The sequence below is a fragment of the Manis pentadactyla genome, chromosome 19 (assembly GCF_030020395.1).
Source record: "Manis pentadactyla isolate mManPen7 chromosome 19, mManPen7.hap1, whole genome shotgun sequence".
Taxonomy (NCBI): domain Eukaryota; kingdom Metazoa; phylum Chordata; class Mammalia; order Pholidota; family Manidae; genus Manis; species Manis pentadactyla.
The window spans coordinates 28,632,330-28,656,972 of record NC_080037.1 but is presented as its reverse complement, the minus strand read 5'-3'; the positions used below and the strand labels follow the sequence as shown (position 1 = coordinate 28,656,972).

Genomic DNA, 24,643 nt, shown 5'->3' with positions numbered 1-24,643 from the left:
CTTTTTAGTTTGATGTAGTCCCACTTGTTCATTTTTTTATTTTGTTTCCCTTGCCCAAGGAGATGTGTCCAGAAAAAAATTGCTCATGCTTATGTTTAAGAGATTTTTGCCTGTGTTTTCTTCTAAGAGTTTTATGGTTTCATGTCTTACATTTAGGTCTTTAATCCATTTCGAGTCAGTTTTGTGTATGGATTTAGACTGAAATCCAGCTTCGTTCTCTTGCATGGAGCTGTCCAGTTTTCCCAGCATCAGTTATTGAAGAGGCTGTTTCTCACCATTGTATATTCTTGGCTCCTTTATCATTTATGAATTGGCCATATATGCTTGGGTTTATATGTGGGCTCTCTGTTTTGTTCCATGCACCTATGGGTCTGTTCTTGTGCCAGTGCCATACTGTTTTGATTCTATGAGGAGGTTTGAAAGACTATTTTTGCTAAAATATTGTGAATTCTATCTTTAGAATTTGATAAGCTAGTGCAAATTTCTGCAAAATTCTCTTCTAAACTATTTCTGCCTTTACATAATGTGATTCTTTACATAAATATACAAGAGAAAAGGGGAAGTAATTGCAGAAGTTAAAGTGACAATGGAATCCCAGTTGTATAGTTATTGTAGGCAAATCTGTCTAATATAGAGAATAATTTGTTTCTTCCATAAAAAATGTTAAACACTTTTTATATTATTTATAACTAACCTGATTGACTGAACTTAGTATTAAAAGTATGTACTATTTACTGATAGTGATATGAATGGGATCTCAGATAAATGTTTTGATTAGTAAATAGTTAAATATAGAAAATTCAGAAAGTTTTAAAATATGTTAGTGCCATAGAAATTTAGAATATAACAAGACTAAATACAAATTTTATATTTGAATATTCAATTTGATTTTTTTAAAAGGCAAATTTTAAGTACAATTTACTTATATATTACACAAAACAGAATTAGTTTCAATAAGTCAATGCATTTCAAATTTCCAAGTTCTTCATTTATCATATTATTTAAGTGCTAACTGAGACACATTTTGGAGTCAGAAATACTTATTACTAGGGAGCGTAAAACCTACTTCACTATTTCAAGGTATACTGATTAAAAGATGGGAAAGTCAATAGATTTACGGTATTGCATTTGTCTCCTTTGACAAAGAAGTGTTTAGTCCTAACAATGAGAGAAGATTCCACAGTTAAGGCAGTGGTTGTATAAACATTTTTATGTGTCTTTTCTTTCATAAATTGTATGTAGTTTATATCTAAATAGGCTAAGCAGCCTGGGATTTAAATATGGACAATAGAAATCTATGTATTTTATGTTCAGACCACATTCATTCATTCAACAAATATTAATGAACATTATTATGTGCTCAAGTAACATGGATGAGGGAAGCACATTACTCCCTGCCCTAATAACCTCCATTTTACAGAGAAACAGTGGACACCCAACCCAACAAATGACTAAATATGACTTAGAAAATAATATATTAACATCAATATTAAAAAAAATTAAGCAGGATAAGAAAGATTAGGAAAATATTTAATGGTCAGGATAGGGGTAAATTCTTGAGGATGTGAAGAGTTTACCATGACAGTATCTGGGCATTGGGTTTCCAGCCAGAGAGAACAGTATATGACAGGGCCTGAGTCAGGAACATGCCTGTACTATTGGTCATAAAGCAAGAACGCCAGTGTATCTGTGGCAGAGTGCTTTGCAGAGAGAAGAGTAGAAAATGAGCCTGAAAGGCAAAGGGAGGAATCAGACTGGGTAGTGTGCTGCAGGCAAGTGGAAGAACATTAGCTTTCGTCTAAGTGAAATAGGGAAGTTTCTTAGGGTTTGAGAAGAATAGCATAACCTGACTTGTTTCCATAGGACAACGCTGGCTGATGTTTCTTGTAGTGCAGCAGAGAGAAAATGATGGCATGGATCATTGTGTTAGCATTAGAAATGGTTAGTAGTGATTGTGGCTTCTGGTTATATTTTGAAGCTAGAAACAGTGGAGTTTGCTTAGGGCTTGGATAAAGATTATAAAAAGAGAGAGAAATTGAAGGTAACTCCAGGATTTGGGCCCAATCCACAATGTATTTGTCATCTGGTGTTGAAGAATTTGGGTGAAGCAAAGTTAAACAGGAGGTTTGGACTCAATTTGGACTTGTTAAATTAGAGATGTCTATTAGAGATAAAGAGAAGAAGTTGAGAGAATAGTTGTGTGATGCTTGTCATGTTAGGGAAGAGCAGCAAAGTTGTGACTGGAGGGATGAGTCTGGATGGCCTTAGAAGATGAGGTCGGAGACGAGCCAGAGACTTTGGATTTAATTTTAGGTGTGATGAAAGAATATTAGGAGTTATGAATAGAAAAGGAACCATATTTGACCTATAATTTAAAAGGGTTACTCTTTTTGGGCTAGATATTTAAGTATTCTCTGCCTTAATTTCTCTTGTGGGAAAGAAACTAAAATTTATTTATTGCAGAAATAGTCATTGACTTAGAAGATAGCATGTTAACATTAATATTTTTTTAAATGTCATGACATTGTTATACATAAACTTGAGCAATAGCTCATCTAATGAAAACCTAAGAGAAACCAGCTGGCAGGTCTATTAAAAATTCACCTTTATTAATCCTTAAAAAAAGTTGATTTATTTTTGTATACTAATACCAAACATGTAACATTAAGTGTGATATTAGTAAATATCTGAAAGCCTCACATGATTTTCTTAGGTCAAGTAAAATAGCGTTTTATACAAGGATCATAAAAAATTATTGTGGGGATTTAACTACTTCTAGCAAGGAAATTAAATATATTTTACTGCATCACAGTTTATTCAGAAAGTGGATTAATAATTATATAGGTTGTGATGGGTATTATCATTTACCATTTGGTAGATTAAAAAAAAATAGCCATGATATTTTGTAGCTTCTCCATGAAGAGAAGGAGTCTGTTTCCTCACCATTTCAATCTGAGCTGATCTTGTGATTTACTTTGGCAAATGGAATGGGCAAATAAAGCCAGGTCTTAGAACCTGCAGTTGTCATCTCTGTCCTGAGGTGGTAGGAAGCCAGTTGAGTCTATTGGAGGATTAGAGGTCACATGGGGAAGAACCAAGGCTCACAGCCAACAGTGAACACTCACCGCTTGGCACAAGAGTGAAACCGTCTTAGACCTTTCATGGCAGCCAGACTTAGGGATCAATGCAGCCACATGGGTGAGTGCAAGGAAACCAGAGAAGCTCCTCACAAATGCACAGATTTATGTGAAATGTTAGATTGTCATCGTCTGAGCCACTTAGTTTTGAGGAGTGTGTTATGCAGTAATAAAAAGCTGAAACTTATGAATTAAATATTTTTTGGAGTTTGTTTACATATATTACCTGAGTATGGTTTAACCAGGTGTTCTTTTGTTCTTTCTTGCAGTTAGTTACCGAGTGGCTACTAAATGTTTTGTGCTAAATGCTCTGGGAGATAAAAATATAAAGTATACATACTGACATTAGGGTAGATAATAGTTGAGTTGGTGTTAGAAATATTGAACAGCAAATAGAAAAACTTGGTATTAGCTCTCTAAGACATGAATTCATACATGGTCTAGGAATTTAGAGGAACACTCTAACGAGGAAGTTTCATGAAGGAATTCGTATTTGAAGTGCAGCTTCAAAAAATGGGAATTATACTTGGTATTGGGGAAAATGAGCTTTCAGTTGAAAGTAATAGATTGGGCAAAAATAGACATAAAGGCAAGGATTATATACTATGATAAATAAACCATCCAAATAGTGAAGGGGAAGTAAGTAAGGAAAGTTCAAGATAAAGCAGGTTAGATGAACAAGCTCTGTAGTCTAGTTAATGCTACACTTAACACATATCTATTGCCAAATAACAAACCACCACAAAATGCAGTGGCTTAAACAACACAGTAGGTTTTTTCTCACAGTTCCATGGCTGGTGACCAGGGCAGTCAGTGTTTCTGCCCATCTCTCCTGTGATTACTCCCGGCTTCAGTCACGTGGCAGCGTGACAGGAGCGGGAGAGTCCAAGACGACCTGAGCCTCAAGGCCGGGACATCGGGATTTCTCTCATACGGCCTTTCAACCTCCAGCAGATGGTACCAGGATGTTTCATCGCGTGGTAATCTCAGATTTCCGAGAGAGCAAGATCCAGAGCTCCTGGGTCTCGTATTGAGATCTAGACTCTGCAGCGACACAGTGTCCATCACTTCCACGATATTCTATTGGCTGAACAGGTCTTTTGGCCAGCTCAGATTTAAGGACATAATGAAATGGATTTCACTCTTGAAGGGAGATATAGCAATGACATAATTCAAAAGGGCATGAAATATAGGGAAACTTGATTTATTGGCAGCTGTTATAATAATCCATCACATCACAAATTAGAGTCTTCTTATTGAAATACAGTTTGTATACAATACTATATTGGTTTCAGAGGAACAGCATAGTGATTCATCAATTATACACATGATTTAACACTCACATGATGTGTAGTTACTGTCTATCACCATACAGACATTACGATATTTCAAACTGCATTCTGTATGCTATACTCCTATCCCTGTTACTAAATTACTTTGTATTTTGAAATTTGTACCTCTTTATCCCCTTCACCCATTTCACCCCCTCAGTGATAACCAACTGTCAATTCTCTGTGTTTATGCATCTATTTTTTTGTTTTTAAGATTCCATATATAAGTGAAATCGTATGTTATTCCTCTTTCTTTGACTGACTTACTTTACTTAGCATAAAACCCTCTTAACTCCATCCATGTTGTCATGAATGGCAATATTTCTTTCTTTTTCATGGCTGAATAATATTCCTTTGTATATATGTACCACTCTTCTTTACACTTTCATATACCAATGGATGCTTTGGTTGCTTCCATATTTTGGCTATTGTAAATAATGCTACATGTAAGCATATAAACATAAGGGTGTATATATCTTTTCTGATTAGTGATTTCATTTTCTTTGGGTAGATTGCCAGAAGTGGACTTGCTGGGTTGTATGATATTTCTATATTCAGTTTTCTGAGAAACCTCTATACTGTTTTCCGTAGTGGTTGCACCAATTTGCAATAACACCAGAAGTATATGAGGGTTCCCTTTTCTCCACATCATCACCAACACTTATTTCTTGTCTTCTTGATAGTTGCCTTGTTGATTCTGACTGGTGTGAGGAGTGATATCTCATTGCAGTTTTGATTTGCATTTCCCTGATGATTAGTGATGTTGAGCATCTTTTCATGTGTCTGTTGACCATCTGCATCTTCTGTAGACACAGCCAAAGAAAAGTATTCAGATCCTCTGCTCATTTTTTAGTCAGATTATTATTATTATTATTATTCTGATGTTGAGTCATATGAGTTCTTTATATGTTTTGGATATTAGCCCCTTATCAGATTTGCAAATACATTTGCAAATATATTCTCCCATATGGTACATGGCCTTTTTGTTTTGTTGATGGTTTCCTTTGTTATGCAGAATCTCCTTTTTGTACACAAGTCTGGTGTAGTCCCAATTGTTTATTTTTACTTCTATTTCTCTTGCCTGGGGAGACATGTCTATGTTCATCAGGGATATTGGTCTGTACTTTTCTTTTTTTGTGGCATCTTTGCCTGGTTTTGGTGTTAGAATGATGTTGGCTTCATACAACGAGTTTGGGAGTATTTCCTCCTCTTCTACTTTTTGGAAAACTTTAAGGAGGATGGTCATTAGGTCTTCACTAAATGTTTGATAAAATTCAGCAGTGAAACCATTTGGTCTAGGGGTTTTGTTCTTAGGTCGTTTTTTAATTAAAAATTCAATTTCATTTCTGGTAATTGGTCTATTCAGATTTTCTGTTTCTTCCTGGGTCAGCCTTAGAAGGTTGTAATTTTCTAGAAAGTTGTCCATTTCTTCTACATTATCCAGTTTGTTAGCATATAATTTTTCATTGTATTCTTTCATAATTCTTTGTATTTCTGTGGTATCTGTAGTGATATTTCCTTTCTCATTTCTGATTCTGTTTATGTGTGTAGACTCTTTTTTTCTTGATAAGTCTGGCTAGTGGTTTTTCAATTTGTTTATTTTCTTGAAGAACCAGCTCCCTCTTTCTTTGATTCTCTCTATTGTTTTATTCTTCTCAATTTCATTTATTTTTGCTCTAATCTTTTTTATGTCCCTCCTTCTATTAACTGTGGGCCTCATTTGTTCTTCCTTTTCTAGTTCCATTAACTGTGAGTTTAGACTGTTCATTAGGGATTGTTCTTCTTTACTGAGGTAGGTCTGTATTGCAATATAGTTCTTCTTAGCAGGGACTTTGCTGTGTCCCACAGATTTTGTGGTGTTGAATTGTTGTTTTCATTTGTCTCCATATATTGCTTGATGTCTGTTTTTATTTGGTCATTGATCCATTGATTGTTTAGGAGCATGTTATTAAGCCTCCATGTGTTTGTGGACTTTTTCATTTTCTTTGTGTAATTAATTTCTAGTTTCATACCTTTGTGATCTGAGAAACTGGTTGGTTCAATTTCAGTCTTTTTGTATTTATTGAGGCTCTTTTTGTGGTCTAGTATATGATCTATTCTTGAAAATGTTCCATGTGCACTTGAGAAGAATAGTATACCCTGTTTTTGTTTATCCTGAGAAGTATATCCTGTTGCTTTTGGATGGAGTGTTCTGTAGATGTCCATTAGGTCCATCTGTTCTTATACATTGTTCAGTGCCTCTGTCTCTTTACTTATTTTCTGTCTGGTTTATCTGTCCTTTGGAGTGAATGGTGTGTTGAGGTCTCCTAAAATGAATGCATTGCATTGTATTTCCCCCTTTAATTCTGTTAGTATTTGTTTCTCATATGTAGGTGATCCTGTGTTGGGTGCATAGAAACTTATTATAGTTATAGCCTCTTGTTGAACTCACCCCTTTATTATTATGTATTGTCCTTCTTTGTCTCTTGTGACTTTCTTTGTTTTGAAGTCTATTTTGCTTGATACAACTAAGCTACCTCCTGCTTTTTCTCCTTATTAGTTGCATTAAATATATTTTTCCATCCCTTTATTTTCAGTCTGTGTATGTCTTTGGGTTTGAAGTGAGTCTCTTGTAGGCAGCATATAGATGGGTCTTGTTTTTTAATCCAGTTAGTGACTCTATGTCTTTTGATTGGTGCATTCAGACCATTTACATTTAGGATGATTATCGATAGGTATGAACTTATTGCCACTGCAGGCTTAAGATTCATGGTTACCAAAGGTTCAAGGGTAATTCCCTTACTAACAGTCTAATTTAACTTATTTAGTATGCTATTACAAACACAACCTAAAGGTTCTTTTTTTTTCCTCCTTTTTCTTCCTCCTCCATTCTTTATATGTTAAGTATCATATTCTGTACTCTTTGCCCCTTGATTGACTTTGGGGTATTTGATTTGATTTTGCATCTGCTTAGTAATTAATTTTTCTATTTTGTCGTGGTTTTATTTCCCCTGGTGACAGCTATTTAGCCTTAAGAATACTTCCATCTTTAGTAGTCCCTACAAAATGTATGGTAGAAGTGGTTTGTGGGAGGTAAATTCTCTCAGCTTTTGTTTATCTGAAAATTATTTAATCCCTCTTTCAAATTTAAATGATAATCTTGCTGGGGTAGAGTATTCTTGGTTTGAGGCCCTTCTTTTTAACTGCATTAAATATATTATGCCACTCCCTTCTGGCCTGCAAGTTTTCTATTGAGAAATCTGATGATAGCCTCATATGTTTTCCTTTGTATGTGATCTTTTTTCTCTCTCTAGCAGTTTTTAAAAATCTGTCTTTATCCTTGATATTTGCCATTTTAATTATTATATATCTTGATGTTGTCTTCCTTGGGTCCCTTGTGTTGGGAGATCTGTGTGCCACCATTGCCTGAGAGACTATGTCCTTCCCCAAATGGGAGACGTTTTCACCAATTACCTCCTCAATGACACTTTCTATCCCTTTCTCTCTCTTCTTCTGCTTCCCCTATAATGCAAATATTGTTCCACTTGGATTGGTCACACAATTCTCTCAGTATTCTTTCATTCTTAGTGATCCTTTTTTCTCTCTGTGCCTCAACTTCTTTGTATTCCTCTTCTCTAATTTCTATTCCATTTACTGTCTCTTCTACTCCTTCTAATCTGCTTTTAAATCCCTCCATTGTATGTTTCATTTCAGATATGGAATTTCTTAAAGATCAAATCTCCGACTTAAATTCGTTCCTGAGTTCTTGAATATTTTTCTGTACCTCCATGAGCATGTTTATGATTTTTATTTTGAACTGTATTTCAGGAAGATTGGTGAGTTCAGTTTCACTTGGCCCTTTTTCTGGGGTTTGTGAGATTTTGGTCTGAACTAGGTTCCTTTGACATTTCATATTTCTATGTAGCGCCTTCTCATGCCCAGAAGCTCTAGTCTCTGGAGCTGCTTACCCCCTGGAGTGAGGTTGTGGGTCACAGGGGAATAGCGCTGGTGCCTGATGGAAGGAAAGAGCTGTTTCCTGCTTCCTGACTGCAGTGTCTGTCTCCAGTGTCAGAGCCAGTGGGCTGAGCACACAGGTGTGAGCCTCTGTGTTTTGCGTCTCTAGCTGCTGTAGGCCGGGCCTCCCTCTGGTGGCCTGACACCAGTGCAGTTACTGCCGGTTTGCGAGCTGGTGCTGGAAGGCACAGCAGGCTGTGTATCACAGTGGGTGGCTTTGGAGCTGAGTTGCCAGCCAGGGGATGGAGCGCCTGAAGCTCCTCAAAGTTCTCCACCTGTGGGGCAGAGCGCACCCAGACAACCTTGTCCACCTGTCCCTTCTCCTGCATAGCAAGCTCCATGCAAACCCCGCCCCTTCAGCAGCCCTCTTGCTGCTTGGAAGCGTCTCTGACTGCCTGCCTTTCCTTTGTCTCAGAGCAGCCAGGTGTGGATCCCGTCCTCCACAAACTGCCAGAATCTCAGTCTCTCAAGCACTCTGCCTGTCCCAGCTCCCCAACCCCACCAATCTCCAGAGCACCACACAATATAGGTCTGTGCTCCAAAGCAGACCTCCAGGGCTGGGTGTTCAGCAGTCCCAGGCTTCCACCCCCCCTCCATTTCTCTTCCTCCTGCCACTGAGCTGGGGTGGGGGAAGGGCTTGGGTCCCGCTGGATTAAGGCTTTCGTACATTACCTCTTTTCGTGAGGTCTGCTCTGTTTTCCAGGAGTATGTAGTTTGGTGCAGCCTTCTTTCCTGTTGCTGTTTTAGGATTAGTTATATTAACTATGTTTTCGTACTGAATGTGATTTTGGGAGGTGTTCTCTGTCTCACCTCTCATGCTGCCATCTTGAACCCCTCGTCCCTTTCTAATGAATTTTTGAATTTGGTTTGCTTATATGATGTTGAGGCTTTTTGCACTGATGTTTATCAGGGGTTTTGGTTTGTGATTTTCTTTTTTTGTGTTGTCCTTCTCTGGTTTTGGTACCAGTGATGCTATTCTCATAGAATGTATTTGGAAACTTTCCTTTCACTTCAGTTTTTTGGAATAGAGTAGGAGAGGCATTAATTCTTTAAATGTTTGGTAGAACTCACCTGTGGAGCCATCTTACCCGAATTTGGTTTGTTAAGATTTTTCTGATTACCATTTGAATTTCATTACTAGTAATTTGTTCAGATTTTCTGTGTTTCCTTGGCTTAGTCTTAGAAGATTGTGTGTTTCCAGGAATTTATTAATTTCTTCTAAGTTGTTAAATTTGTTTACCTATAATTTTTCATAATATTCTCTTATAATCATTTGCATTTCTGTGGTGTCAGTTGTAACTTCTCTTTCACTTTACAATTTTATTCATTTTAGTCTTCTGTCTTTTTTTATTGATGAGTCTATCTACAAGTTTATTTTTTTATCTTTTTAAAGGATCAACTCTTAGTTGCATTGATCTTTTGTATTTCTTTTTAGTCTTTATTTCCACTCTGATCTCTGTGATTTCCTTTCTTCTACTAACTTTGGAGTTTCTTTTCCCTCTTTTTCTAGTTTCTTCAGGAGTAAGGTTAGATTATTTATTGGGAATGTTTCTTGCCTCTTGAGTTATGCCTGTATTGCTATAAACTTCCCTCTTAGGACTTGCCTGCCCCCTAAAGATTTTGAATTGTTTTATTTTTGTGTTCACTATTCTCCAAGTATTTCTTGATTCCTTTGATTTCTTTAATGAACCATTGGTTGTTAGTAGCATACTGTTTAGCCTCCATGTGTTTGTGCTTTGTCTACTTTTTTCTTGTAATTGATTTCCTGTTTCATACTGTTGTGGTCTGAAAAGATGCTTGATATGACTTCAATCTTCTTTAACTTATTGAGACTTGCTTTGTGGCCTGACATATCATCTATTCTGGTCAATGTCCCATTTGCATTTGAAAAGAATGTTTAATCTACTGTTTTGGGATGTATTTTTCTGTATATATCTGTTAATTCCATTAGGTCTAATGTCTCATTCAAATCTACTGTTTCTTTATTGATTTTTTTTGTCTGGAAGATCTATCTATTAATGTGTGTGGCAGTGTTAAACTCCCCTACTATTATTGTATTACTGTCAATCTCTCCCTTTATGTCTGTTAATATTTGCTTTATATATTTATGTGCTCCTCTGTTTGGTGCATAGATATTTACAATTATTAAATCTTATTGCTGAATTTGCCTTTAATCATTATATACTGTTCTTTTTTGTCTATTGTTACAGACTTCATTTTAAATTCTGTTTTGTCTGATATCAGTATTGCTACCAGGTTTTTTTTATTCCCATTTACATGGAATATCTTTTCCCATTCCTTCAGTTTTGGTCTCTGTGTGTTTTGTGTCTACAGTGAGTCTCTTGTAGGCAGTAAATAGATGGATCTTTTGTTTTGTTTTGTTTTGTTTCCATTCAGTCACCCTATGTCTTTTTATTGGAACAGGCAGCCATTTACATCAAAAGTAATTACTAATAGGTATGTAGTCATTGCCATTTTGTTAAATATTTCCTGGTTGTTTTTGTTGTCCCTCTCTAATCCTTCCTTCTACTCTTGCTCTCCTCTCATGTTACTTCCTTTACTATTATGCTTGGATTCCCTTATCTTCATTTCTTGTGTATACATTATAGGTTTTTGGCTTGTGGTTACCATGGGGTTCTTTTATGATATATATGTTGGTGGTCACTTAAATTCAAATGCATTCAAACACTATATTTTTTACTCCCTGTCTTCCACATTTTATGTAGATGATGCCTTCATTTACACCTTTTTATTTAGTGATTCCCTTAATTGATTTTAGATGTAATTAGTTACAATGCTTTTGTCCTTTTGACCTTCATACTAGCTTTTAAGTCCTTGGATTGTTCATTTTCATGTATTTCTTGCCTCTAGTTAGTGTCTTTTCTTTTCCTCTTAAAGAAGAAATTTTAAAATTTCCTGTAAAGCCTTGTTAGTGGTTGTAAGTTCCTTTCACTTATGTTTATTTGTGAAACTCTTTAACTTCCCTTCTATTTTGAATGATAACCTTGCTGGGTAGAGTACTTCCGGATGGAGGGTTTTTTTCTCAGCACTTTGAATATATCATATAACTCCTTTCTTTTTTCCTTTTGCTGATCAGGGTGAGTGCTTCACATTACTCTGTCTTTAAATCACGGATCCATTCTTGTGCATTCTCTAATCTTGTATTGATTCCCTCTAGTGTGTTTTTTACTGCATTTATTGCATTTTTCATCTGTGATTGGTTCTGTTTTATATTTTCTATCCCTTTGTAGAGGTTCTCACTGAGTTCTTCTTCTCTCTAGCCTGGTGAAAATCTTTTTAATTATCAGTTAGAACTTTGTATCTAGTAGATATCTTAACTCTGTTACATTTAGTTCCTTTTCTGTTTCATCATGCTCTTTTGTTTCAAGCATATTCTTCTGTCTTCTCAGTTTGTTGGACTTTCTGCACTTGATTCTATTAATTAGTAGAAGGGCTACCTCTCCCATTCTTGAAGGATTGGCCTTGTATAGGGAAGGTCCCTGTGTAGACTGTGTGTCCCTAGTGGTTTAGGCTGGCTGGCTGGAGGCCTAGTGAACATGAGCTGGGGATGTCTTGATATCTGGGCTGTAAGGGCATATTTGCAAGGGGGAAGAGTCAGAGAAGCCCAATTGGAGAGATTCCTGTGTGGGTACGAATGTGGTCCATGCTGCTGGGAAGGGAGTGGATTTTGGTGCCATCTCCAGGAGTGGGCAGCAACTAGCTTTGCACTCATGGTGAATCGCCAGATACAGCCTCCAGAAGATCCCCTACTCCACAGATACTGGGTGTGCACGCATGGTGCAGTAGTGGCTCAGGCATGCCCTCGAGGGATAACAGAGACTGGCTCTGCATCTGTGGTATGGCCCTAGGACTAGGTATAGCCCTCAGGAAAGCCCAGACCCCACAACCACTTGCTCTGAGTCCTAGTCGGCAGTGTATTGGCAGCTTACATATGCATCAATGACTGCCTCCAGGGAAGCTCTACCTCCACAGCCTCTGGGTGGGCACCAATGGTGCAGCATTGGCTAGGTTGTGCTCCCCAAGCATCAGCGGCAACTGGCTCTGTGCCCTTGGGGTAGCAGTAACCTGAATGCACTCTCTGTCTGGTGCCTCTTCATGTAGGCAGGGCCTAGAGTCTGAATGCACTCTAAACAAGGCTCATGTTATATGCCCAGAGCAGGGAGTCTGTTTTCAGGATACTCAGTGATCCCTCCCTGGAGCAGTAACTGGCTCCACACCCTCCATGCAGCTGTAGCCCAAATGCAATCTCAAGCTGAGGAGTCTGGGTATGAGTTGGGGCTCAGAGACTGCTTAGACCAAGTCTAAAATTGGTGGGTGTTCCCAACTCTGTTCTCCAGATCACTCCCAAGGTGGGGAAGGAGTACAGAGAATGGCTCTCACCAGAGCTCTGATCTAAAGAGAATTCCAGATTTCTCCTGCCAAACAATGAGTGTTTTAGCGCTATTGTTTTTCTTACACTTATAATCTAGATGCACTTAAAGTGCAGCTTTTTTAATAAGCTCCAGGGCAGGGAATTTGTGCCTAGGTTACTCAGTGATATCCTTGCCATCTATGGGCCATTGCAATAAGGGTGGAATTCTCTCCTTTATTGTGTCTCCATCTCTTTTTGCCATTTTTATGTGATCTTTCTATTCCTCATTGTATGGGTTGTTCACTCAGTCTTCAGTTCTTGCTTAAGTTGACCTGCTCTGTGCATAGGTGGGAGGAAGTGGGCTCAGGCTCTTCCAGTCACCATCTTCCAGAAGTCCCCTGGTGAGTGTTCTTGAACAGTGAGAATCCATGGCTTTTTGAAACTGAGATTGTCATACTCAAGCTGAGTTTAAATAATCTAAATATTGCTCTAATGAGTAAGTTCCATTAAAAGAACACACTGAAGACCACGGAGTACAGCAGGAGGATTTTCTAGTAGTTTAGTTCAAGATACTATATATCTGAATTAGAAAAGATACATTTTGTCTAATAGATTATTAATGGAGATTGACTTTTTATATGTAGTTATGCAAAATAGAGTAAGCTTTTAAATAAAATTTGAACTCATGAAAGTATATAATTTTTCTTCCTTCTTATCCTATTTTCTACTGAAATGTAACATATAACTTGCTTATACCCTCAAATATGTATTATTTTAAGTAGCATTTTAAAAAGCCTATTCTACAGAAATGTTTATTATCAGTCCGATTTGGTTATGTTAAGGCTCCATCTAAATAGTCTTTTAATAATTAGCTGGCCTATTATACTGCATGGGGGCAGCTGAGCAAATAAACTGATATGAATCCACTTATGTGACCTGGTAGCTCACACAAAATTCCTAAGCATAGAACAAGGGCAATTTTGCTAAGCAATTCTGGATACCTGGAATTAAGAAAAAGAGAGAGAGAAAACAAAAAGAAGAAAGAAGCACTTTTTGCTTCAGAAGTAAAATAAGTACCCTACTCTTTGCCTCCTGTCCCTTCTTCCAATGACTTGTGTGACTTTCCATCTATCTACCTAAGGCTTATACTCTGCCTTAAAAAAAAGAGAGATGTAAGATAATTGAATATTTCATATATATATATGAAGTCAGGAGATCACCTCAGAGGGTAGCAGGCTAGCAAAGGCATCTCTGGAGTGCAAACACTGACTGTTCTTCACAGTCATAGTCTGTATCTGCTTGTTTTGTATAGAAGTTGGAATGAGTGTCAGAAAGTGTACAGTGATTTCTCTGGGCAGCTTTATAGAGACATAATTTACATAGCATAAAATTCACACATTTTAAGTGTAAATTGCAATCATTTTTAATGTATTTGCAGAGTTCTTCAGTCATCACTGCAATCCAGTATTAGAGCACTTTCGTTAGCCCTTTGCACCATCAGTCCTCAGGCACCCACGAATCTGCTTTGTGGTTCTTCTCCAGACATTTCATATAAACAGAGTCATACAATATGTAGTCTTTCATATCTGGCTTCCTTCAGCATGTTTTGGTGGTTTATCTGAATAGTAACATGCATCAGTACTTGGATTCTTTTTTCTGCTGAATAATATTTTATTATATACTGATATTTGTTGCAAACCTCATGTCTCCCTTCAACAGTGCATAATATATGTGTATCTTTCATAGTGTCAGTTACTTTTGTTTTAAGGATTGTAGCAGTGCTATTTCTAATATTTTTTTTAACAAATCTACTTTGGGAACATCTTGTAACAATTTCTATGTTGCTCCCTTACTTTCACACCATAAGTAACTTTGCACAGATGATTAATCCATTTAATGACTCTTCTTAAGAGTCACTTGTCAATTGTTAACTCCTCAAACTTTTCATATATATGTCTATGTACATATACAGTAAAATGGATATATACAGTAAAACATCTCTCTTTATGTAAAAAACAAAACAAAAACACTAGACTATTGCTGTTTTGACAGAGAATACATTTAGTAGTTTCTGTTTCCTTCATGTGCAAAATGTTTGTGTAAGCCACTCCTGAAATTCAGTCTATTCATTTACATGCTACTCAAACACACTTTGTGATAGCTTGGTTTCAATTTTTTGCTATTAATCAAAGTAATATTACCTCTGGTTAATGTAGGATAAAAACTTGAAAATTAGATTTTCCTGAGAAAAGTTACATTGTACAATTTAAGATCCCAACTAGTAAAGGATAATGAGATGAGAATTTCAAAAGGGTGCGAAAAATGTGCCCAGCTTGAAAGTTTAAAATTTAATGCACATTTGTTTCTTTAGCATTTGTGGAATCCAACATCTGGAGAGAATAGGAAAGAAGCTGAATCTCTTTGACTCCCTGTATTTCTGCATTGTGACGTTTTCCACTGTGGGCTTTGGTGACGTTACCCCTGAAACCTGGTCCTCCAAACTTTTTGTTGTCGCTATGATCTGCGTTGCTCTTGTGGTCCTGCCCATACAGGTAACATGGTCATGCTAAATTTTATAGAAATGTGCAAGTTCTTATAAAATCAACTATTCCACCTTTAAAAGGCAATGCAGTGTGGTTTATTAATTTACTATATTAATACACACTATTATTACATCAAGTGAACTAATTAAAATTGTCACAGAAATGCCTTTTTACATTATATTAGAAACTGAATTTTTTCCCTCCACTTATAACTGATAGCTCATATCTCATTTCAGTTCTTCAAGATTTTTCTTGTAAATGCAGAATATTTTATTATATTAATTATAGGAACATAGGCTAATATAGTTTCTAATTATAGAATGTTAGATCGAGGAAATAAACTTGTGAAGGGTTGATTTCTCTTGATTCTTGAAATAATCTAGAAACCAAACATGGTAATAAATAAAAATTGATTACATGTGTTGGTCAACTAAAACAAAATGTGAATGACATATAACTATTATACAGCATTTGGGGGATATATAAGGTGGTTTAAAAGGAACGTAAATATAAAATGAGAATAAAGATAAATAGATGCATTCCCTGTTTCCTACAATGGGTTCTGGGTGACCATGGGTGGGCAGGTCAGAAACAAGATATGGCAAATTCAAATTAAACTTGTATATTCCATAACAAACCTTTGTATTATTATGCAAGTATAAAGGTGATCTTCCCACCTCTATCATGTCATGCATGTCTTCCTTCTTGACACCCCTTTCTTATACCTTCCACTTCCCTTGCATACCAGCTACTATAAACTAGAATATGGTCTTTTTTTGTTGTGGTGAGGGTCTCTCTGACTGCATGAGACATAAGCTGAACTTGGCAGAAGAATGTGAAAGTAATGCCGGTGAGGCTTTCTCTGACCTGCACATGATATGTCATGGCATCATACTCTACTTGACAGAGAGCAGAGGCACCAACCTCTTACTGCCCTGTTATGATTTAATAGGAAAATTATATTAACATGTTTCCTTAGAAACCTGAAGCCCCAGTGAGACATTAGCAATCTCTGTAGCAATCATATGAAAAGTCTCTTGTTGAAGGGAATACTGGCAATTTGAATCTCGCTGATTTCCATCTAAGAAGATTATACCTAATAATAGATGTATTGCATTGATTTAGAGCTTTTCATTAACATGTGGAAATGTATTACAGTTTGAACAGCTCGCCTACTTGTGGATGGAGAGACAAAAGTCAGGTGGAAACTATAGTCGACACAGAGCTCAAACAGAAAAGCATGTTGTTCTGTGTGTCAGCTCACTGAAGATTGATTTACTTATGGACTTTTTAAATGAATTCTATGCTCATCCAAGACTACAGGTACATTTAAATAATGTTATGTATTTTACTGGATCATACCTAGTAACATATTGTCAAAGCCAATTAAATGATGGTGCCGTCTGTGTTCTGGAGGATTTTTATTTATACACTTAAATTTAGAAAGGGTAAATGAAGAACGACAAATATAACCAGGAACATAGAAAAAAAGGTGAAGGAATACATAGTATTTTAAGTTGCCTTCTGTATCTACACTAAAAGAGATGGAATTATGTTAATGCTACAGAGAAAGGTTTTTCTTTGAATTAAAAGGATTACTTTTTCTCCCTTGCGTATAATGCATAAATGATATTTTTATGAAACAGTGAAATTTAACATAAAATATAATAAAACAATGAAAAAATTATTTCAATATCATCTCCTCATGAATATTTCAGAATTTATCACGTGCTGCTGATGGAAATGTGGAAATCTGGAAGTTCCAGCTTTTCTTTTGTTTCCTGGAGAGTAGCGAGGTCCTATTTACAGTAGCAGTCAATTACCAAAAATCGGACAACTAGCTGAATTGAGAACTTGAATTAAAAAAATATTTTTATCAGCTTTGCAGATATAATCCTGAGATATTTCCTCCATTTGACATAGTACTGGGTCAAGGCAGATTTAAGCAATATCCTTTATTGCTTAATGTACTTAGTCCAAACAGCAAAGAGCTGCTTTAGTGCCTTTTATTTCTTCAATAAATTTGTCTCTCCTGCAATCAAGGTAGTATTGAATATATCTAATTATCTTTCCCTTAAATAAAGAGAATTTTTCATGAATACTTAAGAGAATTTTTAAATACTTTTGTTATATTTCTAAAAATCTGATTTATAAGTGCTACTTTAATTATATAACACATTCCTTTGTGGTTTTCATGTAGATCAATTTGCATTTTTCTAAGAAACTCCCTATTTATTTGTTGAGCTTTCTTATTACTCCTATTAAATGACTTCAAGTTTGCTCATTATAACCCATAAAGAAGATCTGTTGTGGGAAAATTTTATTCCCCAAATTTTTGATTTCTGGTGGTTTATATGGAAGATTCTTTTTTTCTTTTTTTTTTTTTTTTTTTTTTTTTTTTTTTAATAATTATTTTTTATTGAGGGGTAGTTGACACACAGTATTACATTACATGAGTTTCAAGTGTACAACACAGTGGTAGAACATTTATATACATAATTCTAGGTTCCAGCTATCACCCTACCAAGCTGTTACAATATGTTGACTATATTCCTTATGCTATACATTACATCCCGGTTACTTATTTATTTTACCATTGGAAGTCTGTCCTTTTTTTTTTTTTTTTTTTTTTTTGTGAGGGCATCTCTCATATTTATTGATCAAATGGTTGTTAACGACAATAAAATTCTGTATAGGGGAGTCAATGCTCAATGCACAATCATTAATCCACCCCAAGCCTAATTTTTGTCAGTCTCCAATCTTCTGAGGCATAACAAACAAGTTTTTACATGTAGAACAAATTCTTACATAATGAATAAGTTACATAGTGAACAGTACAAGGGCCGTCATCACAGAAACTTTCGGTTTTGCTCATGCATTATGAACTATAAACAGTCAGTTCAAATATGAATACTCATTTGGTTTTTATACTTGATTTATATGTGGATACCACATTTCTCTCTTTATTATTATTATTTTTAATAAAATGCTGAAGTGGTAGGTAGATACAAGATAAAGGTAGAAAACATAGTTTAGTGTTGTAAGAGAGCACATGTAGATGATCAGGTGTGTGCCTGTAGACTATGTGTTAATCCAAGCTAGACCAGGGCAATAAACATCCATGTATGCAGAAGATTTCTCTCAGAACGGGGGGGTGAGGTTCTAAGCCTCACCTCTGTTGATCCCCAATTTCTCACCTGATGGCTCCCCTGCGACTGTGCCTGTCTTAGGTTGTTCCTCCCTTGAGGAATCTTACCCGTCTCTGGCTAACCAGTCATCTTCCGGGGCCATACAGGGAAATGTGAAGTTGGTAAGTGAGAGAGAAGCCTTATTGTTTGAAAAAGTTAGCTTTTTACTTCTTTGCATATTTATGCCCTGTGGCTTCTATGCCCAGCATTTGTCTTGAGGTATCTTTACCACTTGGAAGAATTATGATACTCGGTAAATTTGATATGAGGCACGAATTCTATTTAAGGGTTGTAATTAGGAAGGAAGAAGAAAAGCTATAGAAGTAGCAGGCGGAAGAAAACATGGGAAGATTGATTATTTCTTTGATATATCTTCTTGTAGAGTAACTTCAGCATGTATAGGTTTTAAGCTACTACTTAAATTGCACACACACATTAACATAATAGGAGTATAGTTACATAACCAAAGCATATCTGTAATTACCAGCCATCTGCAGTGAAACCAAGAAAACCAGTTAGGCACCTTAGGCATTTGTGAAAACTTATCTATGATATGGTGGATATTGTCCAAATGAACTTGAACAGTCTGAGAGAAATCAGACAAATTAAAACAACCCATTCCTGGGGACTGTTCACATGCCATATGTTCTTTTAACAATAAATAGTTTGTAGTTGTAAGACTTTGGAGCGCTACAATTTGCACTTCTCCAAATTCTTGGTTGAGTTCCAACAGTATAGATCCAGTCCAATTTTGTTGTTTTACTGTATGCACAGGCCAGCTTAGATATCTCCTTCCTCATTCCCATGGCAGGTCCAGGAACTGGTGGGATGAGTGCATCTACAGCTGTAGCAGTGCGTGGATCTTTGTTGGGGTTTTTTGATGATCATCTTCTGGCATGAGTCTTCCAGAGGGTGCAGATGTTGGAAGTTCTTTTTCATATCGTATCTTAGTTCATTTTCGGGGTAGCCCAATTAGGCTTTGATCCTCTGTATAAACACAAACAGACCCTTTGCCTACACTTTTATATGCCCTTTATACCCTTGTGTAGAACTCGTTGGAGGTTACCACACAGGAACTGCCCTTTTTTTTTTTTTTTTTTTTTTTTTTGCTATCACTAATCTACACTTACATGACGAATATTATGTTTACTAGGCTCTCCCCTATACCAGGTCTCCCCTATAAACCCCTTTACAGTCACTGTCCATCAGCATAGCAAAATGTTGTAGAATCACTACTTGCCTTCTCTGTGTTGTACAGCCCTCCCTTTTCTCCTACCCCCCCATGCATGTTAATCTTAATACCCCCCTACTTCTCCCCCCCTTATCCCTCCCTACCCACCCATCCTCCCCAGTCCCTTTCCCTTTGGTACCTGTTAGTCCATTCTTGAGTTCTGTGATTCTGCTGCTGTTTTGTTCCTTCAGTTTTTCCTTTGTTCTTATATTCCACAGATAAGTGAAATCATTTGGTATTTCTCTTTCTCCGCTTGGCTTGTTTCACTGAGCATAATACCCTCCAGCTCCATCCATGTTGCTGCAAATGATTGGATTTGCCCTTTTCTTATAGCTGAGTAGTATTCCATTGTGTATATGTACCACATCTTCTTTATCCATTCATCTATTGATGGACATTTAGGTTGCTTCCAATTCTTGGCTATTGTAAATAGTGCTGCAATAAACATAGGGGTGCATCTATCTTTCTCAAACTTGATTGCTGCATTCTTAGGGTAAATTCCTAGGAGTGGAATTCCTGGGTCAAATGGTAAGTCTGTTTTGAGCATTTTGATGTACCTCCATACTGCTTTCCACAATGGTTGAACTAACTTACATTCCCACCAGCAGTGTAGGAGGGTTCCCCTTTCTCCACAGCCTCGCCAACATTTGTTGTTGTTTGTCTTTTGGATGGCAGCCATCCTTACTGGTGTGAGGTGATACCTCATTGTAGTTTTAATTTGCATTTCTCTGATAATTAGCGATGTGGAGCATCTTTTCATGTGTCTGTTGGCCATCTGTATTTCTTTTTTGGAGAACTGTCTGTTCAGATCCTCTGCCCATTTTTTAATTGGGTTATTTGTTTTTTGTTTGTTGAGGCGTGTGAGCTCCTTATATATTCTGGACGTCAAGCCTTTATCGGATGTGTCATTTTCAAATATATTCTCCCATACTGTAGGGATCCTTCTTGTTCTATTGATGGTGTCTTTTGCTGTACAGAAGCTTTTCAGCTTAATATAGTCCCACTTACTCATTTTTGCTGTTGTTTTCCTTGCCCGGGGAGATATGTTCAAGAAGAGGTCACTCATGTTTATGTCTAAGAGGTTTTCGCCTATGTTTTCTTCCAAGAGTTTAATGGTTTCATGGCTTACATTCAGGTCTTTGATCCATTTTGAGTTTACTTTTGTATATGGGGTTAGACAATGGTCCAGTTTCATTCTCCTACATGTAGCTGTCCAGTTTTGCCAGCACCACCTGTTGAAGAGACTGTCATTTCGCCATTGTATGTCCATGGCTCCTTTATCAAATATTAATTGACCATATATGTCTGGGTTAATGTCTGGATTCTCTAGTCTGTTCCATTGGTCTGTGGCTCTGCTCTTGTGCCAGTACCAAATTGTCTTGATTACTATGGCTTTATAGTAGAGCTTGAAGTTGGGGAGTGAGATCCCCCCTACTTTATTCTTCTTTCTCAGGATTGCTTTGGCTATTCGGGGTCTTTGGTGTTTCCATATGAATTTTTGAATTATTTGTTCCAGTTCATTGAAGAATGTTGCTGGTAGTTTCATAGGGATTGCATCAAATCTGTATATTGCTTTGGGCAGGATGGCCATTTTAACGATATTAATTCTTCCTAGCCACGAGCATGGGATGAGTTTCCATCTGTTAGTGTCCCCTTTAATTTCTCTTAAGAGTGACTTGTAGTTTTCAGAGTATAAGTCTTTCACTTCTTTGGTTAGGTTTATTCCTAGGTATTTTATTTTTTTTGATGCAATTGTGAATGGAGTTGTTTTCCTGATTTCTCTCTCTGTTGGTTCATTGTTAGTATATAGGAAAGCCACAGATTTCTGTGTGTTGATTTTGTATCCTGCAACTTTGCTGTATTCCGATATCAGTTCTAGTAGTTTTGGGGTGGAGTCTTTAGGGTTTTTTATGTACAGTATCATGTCATCTGCAAATAGTGACAGTTTAACTTCTTCTTTACCAATCTGGATTCCGTGTATTTCTTTATTTTGTCTGATTGCCGTGGCTAGGACCTCCAGTACTATGTTAAATAACAGTGGAGAGAGTGGGCATCCCTGTCTAGTTCCCGATCTCAGAGGAAATGCTTTCAGCTTCTCGCTGTTCAATATAATGTTGGCTGTGGGTTTATCATAGATGGCCTTTATTATGTTGAGGTACTTGCCCTCTATTCCCATTTTGCTGAGAGTTTTTAACATGAATGGATGTTGAACTTTGTCAAATGCTTTTTCAGCATCTATGGAGATGATCATGTGGTTTTTGTCTTTCTTTTTGTTGATGTGGTGGATGATGTTGATGGACTTTCGAATGTTGTACCATCCTTGCATCCCTGGAATGAATCCCACTTGGTCATGGTGTATGATCCTTTTGATGTATTTTTGAATTCGGTTTGCTAATATTTTGTTGAGTATTTTTGCATCTACGTTCATCAGGGATATTGGTCTGTAGTTTTCTTTTTTGGTGGGGTCTTTGCCTGGTTTTGGTATTAGGGTGATGTTAGCTTCATAGAATGAGTTTGGGAGTATCCCCTCCTCCTCTATTTTTTGGAAAACTTTAAGGAGAATGGGTATTATGTCTTCCCTGTATGTCTGATAAAATTCCGAGGTAAATCCATCTGGCCCGGGGGTTTTGTTCTTTGGTAGTTTTTTGATTACCTCTTCAATTTCGTTGCTGGTAATTGGTCTGTTTAGATTTTCTGTTTCTTCCTGGGTCAATCTTGGAAGGTTATATTTTTCTAGGAAGTTGTCCATTTTTCCTAGGTTTCCCAGCTTGTTAGCATATAGGTTTTCATAGTATTCTCCAATAATTCTTTGCATTTCCGTGGGGTCCGTCGTGATTTTTCCTTTCTCGTTTCTGATACTGTTGATTTGTGTTGACTCTCTTTTCTTCTTAATAAGTCTGGCTAGAGGCTTATCTATTTTGTTTATTTTCTCGAAGAACCAGCTCTTGGTTTCATTGATTTTTGCTATTGTTTTATTCTTCTCAATTTTATTTATTTCTTCTCTGATCTTTATTATGTCCCTCCTTCTGCTGACCTTAGGCCTCATCTGTTCTTCTTTTTCCAATTTCGATAATTGTGACATTAGACCATTCATTTGGGATTGCTCTTCCTTTTTTAAATATGCTTGGATTGCTATATACTTTCCTCTTAAGACTGCTTTTGCTGTGTCCCACAGAAGTTGGGGCTTAGTGTTGTTGTTGTCATTTGTTTCCATATATTGCTGTATCTCCATTTTGATTTGGTCATTGATCCATTGATTATTTAGGAGCGTGTTGTTAAGCCTCCATGTGTTCGTGAGCCTCTTTGCTTTCTTTGTACAGTTTATTTCTAGTTTTATGCCTTTGTGGTCTGAAAAGTTGGTTGGTAGGATTTCAATCTTTTGGAATTTTCTGAGGCTCTTTTTGTGGCCTAGTATGTGGTCTATTCTGGAGAATGTTCCATGTGCACTTGAGAAGAATGTATATCCCGCTGCTTTTGGATGTAGAGTTCTATAGATGTCTATTAGGTCCTTCTGCTCTACTGTGTTGTTCAGTGCTTCCGTGTCCTTACTTATTTTCTGCCCAGTGGATCTATCCTTTGGGGTGAGTGGTGTGTTGAAGTCTCCTAGAATGAATGCATTGCAGTCTATATCCCCCTTTAGTTCTGTTAGTATTTGTTTCACATATGCTGGTGCTCCTGTGTTGGGTGCATATATATTTAGAATGGTTATATCCTCTTGTTGGACCGAGCCCTTTATCATTATGTAGTGTCCTTCTTTATCTCTTGTTACTTTCTTTGTTTTGAAGTCTATTTTGTCTGATATTAGTACTGCAACCCCTGCTTTCTTCTCACTGTTGTTTGCTTGAAATATGTTTTTCCATCCCTTGACTTTTAGTCTGTACATGTCTTTGGGTTTGAGGTGAGTTTCTTGTAAGCAGCATATAGATGGGTCTTGCTTTTTTATCCATTCTGTTACTCTGTGTCTTTTGATTGGTGCATTCAACCCATTAACATTTAGGGTGACTATTGAAAGATATGTACTTATTGCCATTGCAGGCTTTAAATTCGTGGTTACCAAAGGTTCAAGGTTAGCCTCTTTAGTGTCTTACTGCCTAACTTAGCTCGCTTATTGAGCTGTTATATACACTGTCTGGAGATTCTTTTCTTCTCTCCCTTCTTGTTCCTCCTCCTCGATTCTTCATATGTTGGGTGTTTTGTGCTGTGCTCTTTCTAGGAGTGCTCCCATCTAGAGCAGTCCCTGTAAGATGTTCTGTAGAGGTGGTTTGTGGAAAGCAAATTCCCTCAGCTTTTGTTTGTCTGGGAATTGTTTAATCCCACCGTCATATTTGAATGATAGTCGTGCTGGATACAGTATCCTTGGTTCAAGGCCCTTCTGTTTCATTGTATTAAATATATCATGCCATTCTCTTCTGGCCTGTAGGGTTTCTGTTGAGAAATCTGACGTTAGCCTGATGGGTTTCCCTTTATAGGTGACCTTTTTCTCTCTAGCTGCCTTTAACACTCTTTCCTTGTCCTTGATCTTTGCCATTTTAATTATTATGTGTCTTGGTGTTGCCCTTCTTGGATCCTTTCTGTTGGGGGTTCTGTGTATTTCCGTGGTCTGTTTGATTACTTCCTCCCCCAGTGTGGGGAAGTTTTCAGCAATTATTTCTTCTAAGATACTTTCCATCTCTTTGCCTCTCTCTTCTTCTTCTGGGACCCCTATAATACGGATATTGCTCCTTTTAGATTGGTCACACAGTTCTCTTAATATTGTTTCATTCCTGGAGATCCTTTTGTCTCTCTCTATGTCAGCTTCTATGCGTTCCTGTTCTCTGATTTCAATTCCATCAATGGCCTCTTGCATTC

At 37.0% G+C, this 24,643-nt stretch overlaps 1 protein-coding gene across 5 annotated transcripts in view; it reads left to right on the top strand.

Moving 5' to 3' along the window:
* Positions 1–24,643, top strand: part of KCNT2 (potassium sodium-activated channel subfamily T member 2) — a 431,161-nt gene that overhangs the window by 175,249 nt on the left and 231,269 nt on the right. For all 5 annotated transcript variants that reach the window (XM_036919693.2, XM_036919691.2, XM_036919695.2 and 2 more), the window contains 2 exons: positions 15,205–15,385; positions 16,535–16,699. In XM_036919693.2, coding sequence (XP_036775588.2) covers positions 15,205–15,385; positions 16,535–16,699 — 346 coding nt within the window. The remainder of the gene's footprint in view (positions 1–15,204; positions 15,386–16,534; positions 16,700–24,643) is intronic.